This window comes from Furipterus horrens, unplaced genomic scaffold (genome assembly GCF_987537825.1).
Source record: "Furipterus horrens unplaced genomic scaffold, mFurHor1.1.pri manual_scaffold_4, whole genome shotgun sequence".
Classification (NCBI taxonomy): domain Eukaryota; kingdom Metazoa; phylum Chordata; class Mammalia; order Chiroptera; family Furipteridae; genus Furipterus; species Furipterus horrens.
This window is the reverse complement of record NW_028327174.1, coordinates 21,312,513-21,330,017: the sequence shown is the minus strand read 5'-3', so window position 1 is coordinate 21,330,017 and position 17,505 is coordinate 21,312,513. Positions and strand designations below refer to the sequence as shown.

The 17,505-nt window shown below is 46.5% G+C and overlaps 1 protein-coding gene across 1 annotated transcript in view; it reads left to right on the top strand.

The window, feature by feature from the left end:
• The window catches only part of ANO2 (anoctamin 2), a 302,275-nt gene that overhangs the window by 104,618 nt on the left and 180,152 nt on the right, over nt 1-17,505 (top strand). Inside the window, exon 9 of the mRNA XM_090275378.1 lies at nt 4,056-4,120. Within this exon, the coding sequence (XP_090131504.1) occupies nt 4,056-4,120 (65 nt within the window). The remainder of the gene's footprint in view (nt 1-4,055; nt 4,121-17,505) is intronic.

Below are 17,505 nucleotides of genomic sequence, written 5' to 3'. Positions count from 1 at the left end.
GCACAACATTGGAGTGATTTTAAACCCTTGGTTCAGGATTTTTCAGCTTTTGTAAATGATTATCTTCTCTAGTAGACAGTTGTAAAGTGACCCACTAAAAGGTGTGTGAAGAGAGTCTGTCTTCCTGACAAAAAAAGTAGTTTTCTTGTTTTCACATGATTTCTTGGTTACAGTTGAATTTTCCCATCCTGTACAACTTCTATTGTTCTATTAAAGGGAAAGACCTAGGTAGTTGAAGTGCGTTCCCAAAAATTCAAATAGGTCATTGCAGGATCTGTGCGTAGAATTCCATTCTCTCCCATGCAGGGCCACCCTGACCCATCAGTGCCTCTGAGTTGGCTGCAGTGGGCATCTTCCTGCCTGTTGTAGGACCAGCTGCTCTCTGAGGGGCTTGTGGCCTAAGAGAGGGCCACAAGTCTCAAACACCTTGCAGTGCTCTGGCATTGTGAATGGTTTTAACAGTTGGGTGCCTTTATAGTCTCAAGAAACATTATACTTAGACCAACTGATTCACTGCTGAATGTGATTCCGAGGGAGCAGGGCTGGCCACCGATCCATCAGATGGGGTGGTCCCTGAGGGTAGTTGCTTCCTGCCATCGAGGTCTGGGGTCAGACAGACAAGCTGAAAAAGATCCCTGGAGCCCCCCAAATAAGGCACTGTCCATGGAGAATAAGCTGCAGACTTTCCCTGATCGGCTTCTAGCTTTGCCAGTTGGTGTAGAGGACATGCTGTAGTCTGAGACAAAGTGGATTTGCTCAGAGATTCATTAGAAAATTTTAGACTCTGAATGTTTAAAGGGATTGTCGCAAATCACTGTGGTTGTCCTAAACTTTCCTTACACCACTCTTATCCCTCTGGGGTGGAGACTCCACAGCATGCCTTCCTTCCACCTAACTGCTAATCTGTTCTGGGACCCTGGAATCTGGGGTTTAGCATAATCCACTTGGTCTCTAATTATGTGTGATTAAATGTTTGTAGAGGTAGGGAAGGGTCTATAGTACTCTGCACCCCTCTCCCTGCCTCCCCTGCAAGGATGTAGGAGCTGGCCTAGGCAGAGCCACATGGGTGTCCAGGCCGCAGATTGCTGCTCTGTGGCTCCAGCTCTCCTGCAGGGGCCACCTAATGATTTCCTCCTCTGTGTCCATCTAGCCTCTTTGCATTGAGCTCAAAGAGCTGTCTAGGCTCATCCTCACTGGCTCCACAAACTACAGATACAGTTCTGTGCTCAGAGGGTACCACACGGAGGTTTCTCATAGTGAGCCTGGGATCCACCAGGGGTAAGGCCTGTGAGCTTGGCTCTTAGTTTGGGCCTGAGTCAACTGGGCCATATTGGTTTCTTGGAGTATTTTTAGTTTTTCCCTCCAAGACAGTGACAGGTAGGTGTTCTCAGGCTCAGGTTTTGTCTGGACAGGTGACTTTGGAGAGGAATTTTCTCTAGAGGACAGAGCCTTTGAGGCAGGTAGTGACATCCCTCAGCCCTCAAGGGAGGACTTGCCTGTATCTCCTGACGCAGGTATGCCTCCCTTCAGGCCACAAATGATGTCACTGTGACAACCAGGTGCGGGTGAGTCCAGGGTTTACACTGGGGAGAGAGAATAAAAACCCAGGGCAGTAGAAATGCCCAAGATGAGGGGAGAAGGAGAGGTAATAATAAAAATAAGATTACTAGATACCACCTACCTAGAATGAGCATCACTGAAACTCACAGATTCAGATCTTCCTCTGACCTTTATGCACATTGCAACCCCCTTTTGTGTCTGGGTTTCCTGCTTTGCACATGATGGCAACTGTGGGTGCAGTTTGCTCTACCAGGATCTGTGTAGTTTCTTGTTCTGTTTTTGGCTGTTGGGAGAGGTTATAACAATAAAAGCCTATAGCCATTAAGTAGGAATGCCAATTCTTATTTCAGTTTTCATATCATGTTTTTAAAGATTCTTAGATGCAAGGATGACTTCCTGTAGGATTGATGTTGAACTGGATATACAAAATAACGGATAGGAGTAGCTTTTCCTTGAAAGAATTCCAGGTGAATTCTGTGTGATATATAAGGAGGTGTGATGTATAAGGAGAATAAAGAATAGAGAAAAACAAGGTAGTAACTGTGTATAAGCCTGTCAATTGCAGGCATATAATTTGATTCTGTGCTAGTATCTATTCAGCATGACCATTTAGATGATTTCTACTAATCGTTTGTTACCAAATTACTTCATTTACTTGTGGATGACCTGTGAAGCTCGCTGACCAGGTACTTAAACTAAAATGTGGTTTGCCCCTGGGACTGATACACAGGTTTGTCCACATGCCAGTTCTGCTGAAGTTGCTGTGAAAACATTACAAGATGGCATGGACTGATATGTTTGGGGTGTTGTTTTTTCCCTTATCCCTCAGAATGTGTTCCACTCAAGTTTTGTCCCCACCCTTCCACTGAAACCACTCTTGTCCAAGTTACCAGTGATCTTCAAATCACTGAATCCAGCAGCTGCTTCTCTGTTCTCATCTTACCTGACCCATTAGCACCATTTGGCACAGATGATCATTTTCTTTGCATTGAAACTCATTATTTCTTGGCTTCCTAGACATCACACACTCTGGTTCATCTTCACATCACTGGCTCCTCCTCTGTCTCCTTTGCTATTTTCATCATCCCCTTGATCACTAAACATTGGAGTGCTGGCCCAGACATCACGCCTCTTCTGTGTCTACTCTCCCTTCTTTGGTGATTGCACCCACAGCTTAATGACTTTACAAATCATCTCAACTCCCATAATTCCAAATTTGTATCTTCAGCTTGAACTCTCTTTTAAACTTCAGACTTTTACAGATAGCTTCTTACTCAATATCCCCAAGTGGATGCCTAAAGGGCATCTCAAATAAATACATCCCAAACTGAACTTTGGGTTCCACCATTCTTGACCTATTTTTTTTTATCATGGTCTGCCCCCCTTCAGTTAATAGAATCACCATTTACACAATTACTCACATCAAGTTCTCATTTTCTTTCACCCTATAGCCAATCCAATGGGAAATCTTATCGATTATATGGTACCTCTAAAATAGAAGCAGAATCAACCACTTCTTGTTACTTCTCCCACTACTTTCATGGTTCATCGTTCAAGTCTTCCCTGGACCATTACAATAGCCTCCATGTTCCTCTGCCACCACTTGGTCTATTCTCGCCTAGCAAACAGAGTGAACTTTCTTCAGTCTAAATCAGACCATTTCCCCCTCACTGCTGCAAATATTCTGATGGCTTCTTTCAAAGTCCAAAGATTTGAACATGGCTTACAAACCTCTGAATGGCCACCCCAATACTTTCTAACATTATCTCCCATTATTCTCCCCGTGTTCTTCCCAGGACATACCACATGCACTATTTTTCAGGATCTTTGCCCAAGTAGAGTGTTCTTCTGCCTGGAACACTCCCCCACTTCCTTCAGGTGTCAGCTCAAATGTCACCTCTTCAGAGAGGCCTTCCCTTGTCAACCTACCTAAAATAGCACCAAACCCACTCCCCTCTTTTATATTCTATTTTCTTACCTTGATTTATTTTTCTTTGTGACATTTATAAGTCTTACATATTTATATTATATCTGTCTGCACACCAGAGTGTAAACTACATGAAAGCATCAAATTTGTTTGGTTAATTGCTGTATTCAGTGTCTGGACAGTGCCTGGCACACAGCAGATGTTCAATAAACACTTGTTTAGTGAGTGAATAAATGAATGTCAAGCTCATTTCACTGGACTAAGCAAGACAAGGGAATAAGGAAGATGAAATTTTGATGACTAGGTGTAGCATTGCCTTGGAGTGTGATTTTATTTAAGGAAGAAGTCAGCTTCTATTGCCTTCTGCCTTTGGACATCTCCCTTGAGGATATTTCATGAGAATTTTCCTGGAAACTGGACTAGAAATTCAATTTTGACTTGCTAGTCATCCAAATGAAGCCATTAGGATGGCTTTGGGGGGATAAAATATTGACTTGTTAGGATAGACAAAGGTGAATAGTTGCTGTCCCCTTCTAATCTGTTTCTTTTTTTTTTTTTTCTTATTTAGCTGCTATATCAAGAATGGGCACGCTATGGAGTGTTCTATAAGTTTCAACCTATTGACCTCATCAGGTAAGATGTGGGAGGAGATTTTTGGGAAGATGCCAGAGATGCAAATCCTGAAAGATATCTGTCAACTCTCTTAGCCCCTGGCAGACCATTGGTCAAGCAGAGAGAGCTGCTTTGCTAGGTTGTATTATTTCCCTGCTGTGTCTTATGGAAGGGGAAGTAGCTCAGGGACAGAGGAGAATAGAGGTTGCATGGGACAGCAGATAATGTCGATGGACATACCATGACTTCCATCTTGAGGTCCTTCAGTACTATAGTCTCTCCCTACCTGCTCTTTTGTGGGGAGGGAAGGACACATGGAATTATATCTCTTGTTATTGTTCTTCATATTTGTCCTAGAGAAAGACCTGGTTGAAGCAGATCCTTGGGTCATGCCCAAGTGACCATCGTGTTGACCAGGAGAAGGAAAGACCTTGGAAAATTACATGAGAAAGAGGCTGGCTGGCCTGAGAGGGAATGAGGGCTTTTTATGGCTTCTCCAAATTAGAAGGGAGGGGAGACTGGATCCTGGCATCCTTTCCTTCAGTGCTGCCCCTAAAATGATGTCTTGTTACCTTGAGAATTTCCTCAGCTTCTACAGAACATTGGTGAACAGTTCTTTTAAAGAACTTACTAAAATGCAGTAAATCTGGCTAGCATAAATTAAGTTGAGGGCTCTAGAAACTCAGTGAGTTCTTCAAGCTCAGCCTCTTTCTCAATGGGAACATTGGGAGGCAACACTGTCAAGTGGGAAATCACTGGGCTGAGAGTCTGGAAACCGTGTTTTTGGCCAGGCTTGGCCACTAGGGGCTCTATGTTTCTGTGGGCAAGTCATGGTCCCTCTTTGGTCTTCAGAATCTGCTCGTCCTAAATTGGGAGACTACAGTGAGGGATCTGTGAAGGTTTTTGCTAGAGCATGCTTATTTGGAAAAGATGACTCTTGGCCCATGACTGAAATAATGGACGCACTGCCACAGCGTCACTGTGGCTCTTCTAATAAACTAATTAATCAGCACACAAACACAGAGAGTGTTCCTGGCTGATTGCCCTGGGCGGGGACTGTGAGAGGGGCAGCAGCCAGAAGGATTTAGTCCAGAGGAAGGAATTCCAGCTTCTTCTTGGAAGAAGAAAGCAGCCTGGGGGCCACGGTTTGGGCAGGTTCACCTCCCACACAGAGATGTGAGGGCCTTCCCAGGGAACTGGGAGCTTGGTTGGATGTCTCTTGACAACAGGTGTTTGTTCCATCTGAAGACTGTTATTCGAAGTGCAGGTAACTGTTGGTCGGGAAGCAGGGCCACTAGGTGCCTGTGACCGAGGCTCCGTCAGCCGGCACTGCCCAGGCCCTGGCTGCCTTTTATGAGGCAAGGGCCACCTAGACTGTTCTCTGGGCCACACCAAGGATGCTTCCTCCATGCCTGGTGGGCTTTGATCTTCCTCTCTGCATCTCAAGTGGCCACCCACTCTGTCGCCTGTTTTCTCCAACTACTCATTTGTTTTTTTTTTTTAAATATGATTAAAAAAATAAAAATTCTCCTTACCAGAGAGCCCTGTCTTTTCCCCCGAGACTTCAGGTGACTGACCGCCAGCTAAGTGGGAAATGGTTCCAATATGCACTCGGTTTTGGCCACCAAAGCAGCCTCACCTGCAGGGGAAGAATTGCCTTTGGAGCAGAGCCCTGCTCTGGGGCCTGGCGGTTCCTGAGCACACAGAGCTCCAATCTGTCTAGACGGGGCATGGTGCACTGTGGAGCTGGAGGCTGGCCACTGCTCCTCACGGGTCAGATGGCTAGGGAGCTCCCATAGCCTTGGGCAAGGCCAGGGGCTGGGCCAGGAGGGGGAAGGCTGCAGCCTCAGGCATCAAACAGATATTGGCTGGAGGCAAGGGAGACTGGGTAGTGTGTGTGGGGAGTTGCCTACCCAGTGATGTAAGGAACTCCCTGACCCCACGGCGCTGCTGGAAAGAGAGTGACCGTGGTGGGGAGAGAGGGAAGGGGCAGGGGCATTGGGGGCAAAGGTGGGTAGGCAGAGACAGGGAAGCCAAGAAAAGGCAGCTGGAGGGCTCCTAAAGAGAAACCTGGGGTGCACAGCTAGCTACCTGTACCCAGCAGGCATCACCCTAACCTCATGCCACACTCTCTTCTGAATGGCCTGTCTCCCTTTCTCTGATTCTGTCAAGTCACCCCCTTCATCCTTTTACTCTCACTGCCCACTTACCAGTCTGATACCAGGCCCCGGGAGTGTCTTCAGCAGCGGCTCTCCCTTCCTTCACTTCTTTTCCGCCTTTCCTGCCGCCAGCTGTCAGGGCTGCCCATGGCTGCGTTCCCTGCATTGTGACGGGGCCGTTCCATTACTACTTACTAATGTGAATTGTACCCTCTTCGTGCCTCACATGGAAATTGTACCCATATGATCCGTGTTGAAAGATGGACAGAAGCAAGGGAGTCTGGTACGGCTGAGTGTAATTTAGTCGAAGGTCTGGTATAGGTATTTCCCCCATTACCTTGCGTACTTGGCTCCTGTGGAACCCCAGTGCCTTCTCCCCACCCATGACAATTCCTTGGACCATTCTAAAGCCTTTAGAGCTTGGCCGGGTGGGAGATCTGTTTGCACTTTGAACGTCTCAGGACTAGGTGTCCTTCTTCTGCAGGCCTTCAAGCCTGAACTTGAGATCTGGAGTTTAGAGGCTTCTTTCCCAGGTGGTGAAAGTGGGCAGAGGGGAGGCAATACGCACTTCCCTCTGCACCCCTCACCCCTGCCTGCTCCCGTTGCACCTTCAGTCATGCCCAGCAGGCTGCACTGTGAGACTGCTGATGTGTTTGTCTCTCTAGCCAAGCAGGGCTCTCCCCCTTTGCTCTAGAAACCTCTGGGCCTGCAGGCCTGCGCTAAGTGTGACTGTGTGTGTGTGTGTCTGTGTGTGTGTATGTGTGTGCGTGTGTGTGTGTGTGTGTAAGGGTTGCCTAGGAAGGTCTCCAGCAAGGTATCCAACAGGGACCCACTCACAGTAGATTCTTCTGGAAACCTCCAAGCAGCACCTGTGCCCTGGCAGAAACACAGTTCGTGACTAAGATGATGAGGGACAGGATGTCTTAGCTGGAGGGAAATGGCTCTTATAGTCTTGTAGGAGCCACATGAGGGTCCTTGCCACCAGGGGAGTAAATTTCTGCCTGCACAGCTCTGGGCTGACACACCAATACCCAGGAGGGTAACAGCCTTTATTTTCTGGGGAGCCCAGGGCCCTGGGGCCTTTTGGGTTTGTACAGGTGTGATCTGGTAGGAACATGACCTGTCTTTTCACTGAAATTAATGTCTGCTCACAGGCTGATTTTCTTAGCTTGGAGGTTTTGATATGAATGAGGCAAAACAGACTTTAAACATCTGAGTTTGATTTAGCTCCTAACTATACTTTGCTGAAGTTGATGTACAAAAAGTTTATTTTTAAGCATCTGCCACTGCCTGCCTATGACAGACAGCATGAGGAAGAGAGGGGTCCAGAAGTCTACTAGGCTTGGGGGGACTGCAGCCTGTTGACTTGGGAAATTCACCAAGCGGGTCATTCACGGGCAGCAAGCATGGCACCAAGTAAGGATTACAGTCCGGAGAGGGGTAAATGGCTCTCACTCACTCATGCCCACCTCTTTCAGGGATGCCCACTTCATGAGTGAGGCTTCCTAAAAATCAGGCCTGGTTATGAAACCTGTCCATGTGACAGACAGCTCTGGAGTTCTTTTAGAAATGTTCGGGCTTGAAACTTTGAGACATGAACACTCCCACAACCTGAGATTGATGTCTGTGGGCTCATACCATCTCAGGGGCCTTGGGGCGTCATCTGTGGACAGCAAGTGTGTCATGTGCTGTCCTGCCTTGTCCCCTGTACGTGTCTCCACCATCTTAGACTCCCAGCCCTGCCTTCAGGGAGCCCATCCAGTACTCTGGCATCCCAGGAATCAGCTTTCCCTCCTTCTTCTGCAAGTCGGTTGTCCTTGTTCTTGCCAGAGTTCTCCAGAATGTCCATGAGAAGTTTGTGCGACTTGATCCATCCCTCTTGGTCGGTCTCTGGGCCCCACTTGTACCCTCCTGAAATGTGACCCATCCACTACCTCCTGGAGGGACAAAGAGGGAGCCACATTCTTTCTTAGCAGGCTTCTCAGTAGGCCAGGCTGGTTTGGGGGAGGGAATAGAGAGGAAACCATGTTAATCAACCCGTGATTAATAATTTCCTGAGCCCTGCTTCCTCCTCCTTGATCCTTCCCTGGGATTTATAAAGGCCATTCAGCTCAATGCAATAAATATTTACCGACGCTTACAGTGAGCAAGCCTCTGTGCTCGGAAACATGGGTGGTGCAGCAATAAATAAAGTGAAGTCTGTGCCCTAAGGATCTATCAGTTATGTGGGAAGACAGACGTGCAAGAAAGGATGAAGTGAGGGCTTTTAAGGACTATGATATAAGAATAAACATCATAGTATAGGACAAAGAGGAAGAGTAATTGGTTCTAGCACAATAAGGGAAGACTTCCTGGAAGAGGTGGCACTTGAATTAGAAATGTTGCTTTCTGAAGGACTGAGGTTAAAGGTCCTGAATGTGTCTTCATTGTCAGCCTGGGTTTCCCTATGTATGGATTTCTTGTTTAGCTTGATATTGGTAGCCAGAAATCACATTCACCCAAAGTCCAATTCTTCTGTTGATTGGGAGTGGCAAATTAAAAAACTTGACTTGCAAACTTCACTGGTATGGATTCGGTGCCAGCCTGGTCCATGTACATTGATCTGTCCTACAAGTTAGCAGAGAATCCAGGGTTCGAAAGAGGTGAGCAGGATTCAAGAGAGGAGGCTAAGGAGATGTGAAGTGTGGGACCAGTACTATGGTAATTACACAGGCCTCAACATGTGAAGTATTGGATTTAGCTGGGAAGTATTTTGTAGGCTGGAAAGAAATATCTTATGACCCCAAAGATTATTTTTCTTCTATCTCTGAGGGGTGGGAGCAGAGTAGACAGAGAGAAGCAGACAGTGGCTGGTTCAGGCAAGGCAGAAACAAGGATAATAATGTTCTGTGCTATTATATTCTGGCCCATTTTACAGATCAGAAAAATAGGTCAGGCTTGTTATTAAATCTAGCTGTGAAGAGACTCTATCCCATTCTCCTTTCTATCTCTTCCTCCACTGTCACTCACTTCTAGTTTGCACCCTCCTGGAGGGAAGGCCATTGGTCTGTGGCTGGTCAGTGGGTAAGAAGTAGGCATATGGTGCTCTTAGCTCCAGTCCAAGACTGCACCCAAAGGCCATCTTGGTCTTCTGAGGGTGGCCTCTGAAGCCTCGGAATAACTTTCCATAGGTGGTGGCTCCTGTTAGATCAAACTTTTAAAATCGTCCTTCCTGTAGTATCAGTCATATGGTGGATCCTTAGACCCCAGGAGGCTGCACATGGTCACCCAGAAATCCATGGACAGAGTAGGGAAGGAATGAGTTACCTGGCTCACCAGCTCATTGCTTCCTTGACTCTCTTATGGCTTGTCCTGTTTCCCAAGGAGGATCAGAAGCTGATATTAGACTGAAAATATATGACAAGCTTTATATTTCATATCCATTTGGCCCTCGTGTGCAATAAATTCTCACTTTACCCAAACCCCTGGGACCAAACCAGGGCATCACAAAGGTGGAATGAGCTAAGAGGTCAGCCTCTTCAGTGCCTGGGCCTGGAATAAAGGAACAAAGAGTTCCTCTCACAGTATATTTATTTAGCAGATTCTTAGCCTTTGCTTGACTTTTCATACAGTAGGGAGCACCCTGCGACAGGGGCAGTTTGTGCACCTGCTGTACATTTCTAGGCACTAGAAACGGTCGTGGAGCCAGAGCCAGAGCTCTGCTGATTGCCCTCCTTTTGTTCCACTTTTGCTCCCTGGAGCTCCAGGAACAAGAGTACTCTGTCATGTAGGCCAGTCCTTTAATTATTTGAAAATAGCTATTATGTCAGTAACAGTTCTCATATACCTAGGCTTTCTTTCCTCTGAACAAAACACTCCTAGACCTGTGTGCATGTCCTCATGTGGCACAGACTCTTCAAACAATCTCCTCATCATGATTGTCCTTTTCGGGACTCACTGGCCTGGGAAACTCAGAGCAGGGTCCTTCCATACGCCCCACCTGGTGTAGTTAAGCCAACCCCTGCTTTTCACTGACCATATGTCAGTCACTGGTGCTGGGGTATGCAGATGGATTCAGCAGGACCCCATTCTCAAGGAGCTTAAGTTCAAAGTCAGATCTCCAAGTTTGTGGATAACCATTGGACTTTTCTGGAAAATGAAGGAACAAACTGATGGAGAAATTTTTCATAAAAGTAATTGTGAGGATATAGAAAAACATCATATGGAAAAGATCATGGTGGAGACTTGACCCTCTAAATTAGTCATCTTTGATGATGGGCTCAGGGATATCAGCTATGCCTTAGGCAACGTTTGTTGGGGGCAACTAACTCTTTCTAGAAGCAGCCATGTGATGCGTTGTAGTACCCACAGATTCCAGAAATTCTCAGAAAACATTTTAGGACCACATCACTTAGGGATTTGCCAAATCATGGCCAAACCTCACATGTCCAATTCAGGTCATGCTCAAAGACAAACTCAGCCAGGCTGGAAATATTTCAGAGAAGGAAGAGCATTGTGATCAAAGATTTAGAGAGGCATCCATATGAAGACAGACTTAACCAAATGAGCTCCCTGCTCTAGGAAGAAAATGGAGAAGGAGTAAAGCCTGCACTTATTACATTAAAAGATGGATAGAGTGACTGTGCACATGTTTATCAAATCCTGAGGTCCTTGCCTAGGAGCTGGGCTGAGAATTAGAACTCAATTTTAGCTCTAGCTTTGTTTCTAGTTGATGTAATGTTTGGACAAGCCATTCTCCCTTGGGCCTCAGTTTCCTCAGCCCTGAAGCAGGGATCACAACATCTGTCCTACTTGCCCCATGATATTATTGCGAAGCTTGTGATAAAGCATTGCACAAATACTGTGGTGATAGGCATAGGTTTGGTTAAGTAATTATTTATCTGCTCCCTGGGGGAAAATTATAGTATTCCCTAAAATAGCAGAATTTTATATAGTTCTTTAGCTCAAGAATTTTGACAAATATTGTATAATCATAAGTCTATGTTTTTTATTTTAAATCACTGCACTGCATCTATGCACTTTGCAGGTGTGAGTTCTGTACCTCCCAACGACCCTGCAGAGTGGGTATTTCTTACCTCCATTTATGGATAGGATACTGAACTCAGTGAGATTATGTGCTTCCGAAAGCCACAGAGCAGCCCATCTGGAATTCAAACCCAGGCCTATCTGACTCTAAAAAATATGGTTTTTCTCTTATGCCATGTGGCAGAAGGTGACACAGAGCTCTATCCAGCTGGGTGTCTGGTAAGCTGGTTTTCTAGTGTTAATCCCTTTAATTAGCAATCTCTGAGGGGAAACTGGTGTGGTCTGCGGGTGAGCAGAGCTGACTGAACCACAGTCGACCCTTGCTTTATCATGGAGTTGCCACTGTGCTTAGTGGGAGCGACATGTCACTCTTGGGGCCTGACGAGCTGGATGAAGTGGTCTGTGCCTCTGTTAAATGACCCTAGAATGCCGTGATTTTTATTTCTCTTTTTTACTTTTTTAGTCTTTTATTTTTCTGACTTCTTCCTTGTTGTCAGGTTGTCAGTTGTCACTTCTTGCTTCTGTCGACTGAGTAGCTTCCTTCCTGACCCCCATTAGCTGTTCGGTCTCAGTTGCATGTGCAGCAACCAGACGCATGGACCAGTTAGCATTGTGCTCGCCTTCCACAGCTTGTCCTGGAATCTGGCTCCTGTCATGCGTGGGGCTTTGTGGGGGCCCAGCTTTTGTCCTGGAAATACCTCCTTTTTGTCTCCCCAGTGCAAGTGAAATGGTGTTTTTGAAGCTCACTAGGCCTCAGAGATGGGACCAGAGTGAATATGATATAGCAGGTGCCTTCCCTATGAAGAACTACATTTCCTTCTCCTTACTTGTTTGGGGAGGTCATGAGAAACTGAGACTATAAAAGATATTTTTTTTGCAATAGAGCTCAGAGTTAATTAACAACATAAAGTGGGTCCCTGCATCAAGGCTGTCCTGGATAAAGCACTTTGTCCTGGCCACAGCGTCAAAGCTAAAAGAAGGAAGAAGGCAGGGTGCTTAGAGTGTAATGAGGAGACATAAAGAACACTTCTGATGGAGGTCACAGAGCTGTAAAGGAGTACCTGACAGGGAAGTAATGCACACAGCTCTGTGTAGAAGGGCAAGGTCATGGGGAAAGGTTTTGAAGGGGTTCACAACTGTATTTAGTGTGGTTGATGAGAGAAAAATGAGACTACGGGATCTGTGAGTTTTGAGTAGAAAGCAGAGATTTGAAGGAGAGAAGAAATACTGTTGGGGGATTTACAAGATTCAGATTTGGGCTCAGAAGAAAGCACCGTGGCTATGGGAAGTGGTTGGAGAAGATATTTGGGACAGTGTTTGTAGAAAGCCTAGAGCGAGAGATCATGACAACAGGAACAAAAAGATGCTGTCAAGTGGTTTCTCTGGAATTTAGGCAGGTGGCAAAACAAAGCTTGCTTGGGCTTCAGGACTTATGTACCGCAGCTGTGAGGTGAGAGCGGAATTCAGTTTTTCTCTCTTGGAAAACTTTGGGCAAGCCTGTCAGTCCCTTTGGCCTGACAGAGAAAGTTGGAATCTTTGCATCTCCTCCACAAAAGCTCTAAGTTGGCGATGGCAGGTGCAATCCTGTCTGTGGGAGTCAAGAACCTGAGGTAGATCTGAGGGATGGATCTTGCCCTAGAACGCACTAGGGGACTGGCATGTGGACTAGGAGTTACCATGGACATGGCCCAACTGTTTGATCCCATGAGCCACTGTTTTACCACGTGTCTCTGGAACCCCCAAGCTCCCCATTTCTGCTAATGATATTCCCTTGAGTGATGTTCTCCACCCACGCCACATGGGTATGTAACCAACATAAACACAGAACGTCTCAACACATGGAATAACATCAGTGGAACACACGTTACAACAACAACCCCAAGATAGCTATATTTAATTAGCCCGGCACACCCAGGCTATTCTCACAGGCACATGCCTCTGTTTTAGAAATGGAAAACCACAGCATTTTGTGGGTCTGGAAGTCACAGACGTAGCAAGAAAAATAAAACAGAACAAAACAAAACTTCAAGATCCCTGCCTGGGAGACTGCTGTCTTCCATTACCTTCTTGGGATTATCTCAAGGTATTCAAAGACACGGGCAGTTTGGTAACTGCCAAGGATTGCTGTCTTCCCCTGGCAGAATGGCTGGCTCAGCTGTGGAGGGCTTGTGGGGCTCCGCCTGCATCACCCAGCCCCATCAAAGGGACTCAGAAAACCCTCCTTGAGGGCTCAGGACTCCGGGTTGTTGGCTCAGCCTCCTCGGTTTCTTCCATAGAATCTGTATTCAACTGAACAAAGTCAGGAGAGCCAGAGAGGGGATTTTGGAGGACTGGGATCTTGAAATTTTTATCTGGGCATTTTAGTGTGGAGAAGGGTTTCCAGCTCTTATTGATTCTAACAAAATGGCAGTATTTCTTCAGGCTGATATTCTGCCCAATCCTCAGCCTCTGGGCAGGAAGGCGAGCTGCTCGGTGGAGAGAAGTGAATCAGCTATAGACTAAGGGTGTGTGTTGGCCCCATTCAGGGACAGTCAGTCTCCTGGAAGTCCCACCTGGATTCCTCTTGCAGGAGCTCTTTCCTTTTACTTTTGCTCATTCTCCATGCTTACCCCACGGTCTATCCTCTTTTCTGTCACATTCTGTGAAATCACGTCCCCCTTTGGCTATACTACCCCTTCTCTGAAGGTTTAACATCTGTAGAGGGTAAAGTAAAGCTCTTTGATGATCCAGCAGCCAGCCAGAAACATTTTTATGGGGACAATGTGAAAGGTATAGAAGGAAGAACCCCCAAACTCAGAATTCTTACCATCCAGTTGGGAAGAAGACTCAATGTTTTGGAAAAGAGATTTAAGAGGACATATAACTCAGTTCAATATAACCCAGTATATTTATTGAGTACCTTCTCTGTGCCAGGCACTGTTTTAGGCACTGGAGTTAAAGTGATGAAAAAGATAGATGTGGACTGACCCTTGGGTAATTAGATAACTTATCATCTAACCTGGGACACTCTCGAGAGTGAAAGTGAGCACTGTAATAATTATACTAAGTGTACTGGTTAACTGTTGTCACAGTAATGCTGCATACCAAACCACCCCAAAGTCAGCAGCTTACAACATTTTCTTGCTCTTGTATTTGTAGGCTGAGTGGGAAAGCTCTCTTTAGACCGAGGGTTGGCTGGGATTGGCTCCGGGCTTCAGCTTGTGTTCAAATCTCCATAGATCTTCTCACTCCCTTGAAATCAGAAGCTATCTGGGCATGTTCCTCTCATGGTGAATCACAAGAGCACAAAGAAGGGAATGGAAACTCAGAGCCTCTTAAGGAGGCATCACTGACATCACAGCCATTAGCATTCTATTGTTCAAAGTGGTTGCACGGTCAGGCACAAGTACATGCTGCTGGGAAGTATACCCTTTCTTACGGGGAGAGGATTTAACCTTTGCCAAATGACAATCTAACAACAGGTATAAACTGGAACCATCCTAGGAATAGCTGTACCTGTGTGACTTATGACCTAGCAGGGAAGATAGAAAACATGCAGTCCGCTGTAAGTGTACATGGATTACAATAGGGGATGTGGGGTAGAATGAAAATGCAGATATAGGGCCATCCAACCTTGGAGAAAGCTTCCATGAAGAAGTAACATTTGAACTAAGATTTGATGCACGAATGAAAGTAAAGGTGAGCCAGGCAAAGATGAGTAGAATAGTGACAATAGCTGACCTTACGTGGTACATCCTGTGTGCCAGGCACCATTACAGCCCTTTGCATTTGCTAACTTATCACAACTCTTTGAGATAGATGCTATTATCCTTATTTTGCAGTTGAGGAATTGAGACACAAAGAGGTTGATAAGTCACACAAGGTCACGCAGCTAGTAACAGGTAAGATTTGGGCTTTTAGGTCCAGCTCTGGAGTTGGTTCTCTTCACCACTGTATGTATTACCCCACTGCTAGAGGAGAGGGCCTGGGAGCTGGAGCATTAGGTTGGGGGGGGGTGATGGGCGCCAGGCTGGGGTGAAGCAAGGACCAGGTCCTGGGGGACTTTGAACTTTATCTTAAGGAAGAGTATGCCTGGAGGGGTTGGCTTATGTGGGTGTGGCTTATGGGGGTGCACTTGTGGGGGCAGAATTGACATGACCTGTTGGCTTTTACATTTAAGGACTTGAGGCTCTTCTGTGTGGGGCACTAGCAAGGACCTGAGACTATGTGTTTTGTGCCAAACAAGATGGACGGGTGAGGTGAGGAGCCTGGGGAGAAGAACCACTTTTCCTCCTGGATGTCCTCTGTCCTTCTGAGAGGATGTGTGGGCATTCTAGGTTGTATGTCTCTTTGCCCAGAGTCTCTTTTCTTATTCTCACCATTTCACATCCTAACTAACCCACAAGTCTCACTAGGTTGTCATCAGTGGGTGGTAACCATCTCTCCTTGTTCACCAGTGGCAAATGTCTTAGTGGTCATGATGATGACCATTGCTGACATAGTGCTTCCCCCCACACTCACTGTGAAGCAGCGTCACCGTGCCTTTTGTGTGTACCATCTGGTTGAATCTTCATGGTAACCCTGTGATGGCACAATCATTGTCCCCATTTTCAAGATGAGGAGGACACTGCAGCACAGAGTTGATAAGTCACTTGCTTGCAATCTCAGACAGTATGACTGTAGAGTCCATTATCTTAACCATTTTGTCACAGTTTGGGGGAGGAAAACCATGTTGGTGAGACACATGGGCTGCTTCCTAAAAGAGGCCCAAGGCAGATGGTGGGGGTTAGTGGACGGATGTGGTCAGATGTTGAGATGGGACTCTAGAATCTTTTAGAATAAAACAGATATGATTGCCATAGATCATGGGGACTTAAGAATTTTAGATCTGGGGATCCCTGAAAATCATCCCTTTATTTTATAAAGAAAGAACCAAAATCTTCTAACAGAACTAATGAGGCAGAGGGACAGAAGTATTATGTTTGAGGCCACTTCTAAACCAGGAATATTTAGTCTGTGCTGCTGTAACCTGCTGACATTTAGTACAGAGGTGAGCTGAGAGGGAGAAGGATGTGTGGGGTTAGTGGTGGTGGGTGATGCTCTGGGAAGTTTGACTTACCTGCTACCTTCCTCACCTAACAATAAGGGGGTTGGGCCAGGTGGTCTATAATACCTCATCCAAGGTCACCTTTCTGGACTCTGTAGGATAGAATCTCAAGCCTGAAACCAGTCTGGGGGCAAGACCCAAGGTCTCACAAGGAGGCAAGTTGAACTAGGAATTGGAACCCAGGATTCTGGACCCCAGTTCTGGACTGTGTCTATTGGCCTCACCACCACCTGGGACACCCCTGCCCCAATCTATCCCCACATATTGGATTTCTCTTTTACTTTCTCCCTTCCTGAGCACTCCCATCTCTGTTTTCTTTTGCCTCTCTGACTTTGATCACATCTGGAGCATTTTGTAGAGTTGATGAGTGTGTGTTTTCCTGTTGGGACACATGGTGTATGTCAGAGACACTTAAGAAGGTCTGGACGAGTGGAAAAGTCTGTGTGGCATCTCAGGGGCCTCTGGCCTGGAGGGTGGGTGGCAGCTGCATGGCAGGGACCTGGTATGAGGGCCGCTGACGTTTGGGGAAGGCCCGGAGGCTCAGCCTGGGGATGGTGCTCCAAATGACTTAGAGTTGTCCCCGTGCAGTTGGTGCAAGAGAATTATGCATGTATGTTAGTGGGCACATGCATATGTGTGCATATATGTGTAAGAGGACTGGAAGGACCCCTCTGCCTTGTTGCCATGGGATGCTGTCTTCAGAGCTTTGCTCTCTATCGTAACTGGGTCTCTTATCTGCACATCTGCACAGTAATGTAAACCAATGGTGTGTCACCTATACATAGACAGTGGGTGATGAATGTGACATGGGGCAGAGAGGCAGAGCAGTGCAGTTTGGGAAAGGTAACAATCATTTCCAGTGAGCCAACCAGCAGGACCAGTGGACAGTGTGGATGGATGAGATGCAAAGTGGGCTTCCCATCGTGAATGAGCTGGGAACACACCCAGCCCTGTGTCCCTTGATCACAGTTCTCTTTGCTCGCCATTACCCTCTTGGCGTTGGCCTTTAATCCCCAGAGTCCTGGGCTGCGGTCGCAATTTCCCTACTTTTCTTTTCTTTTTCCTTTTCACGGGTGGAGGAGTGTGTATGTGGGGTGTGCCTTGCCAACTCTGTTCACCATTCATTTGAAGCCTGA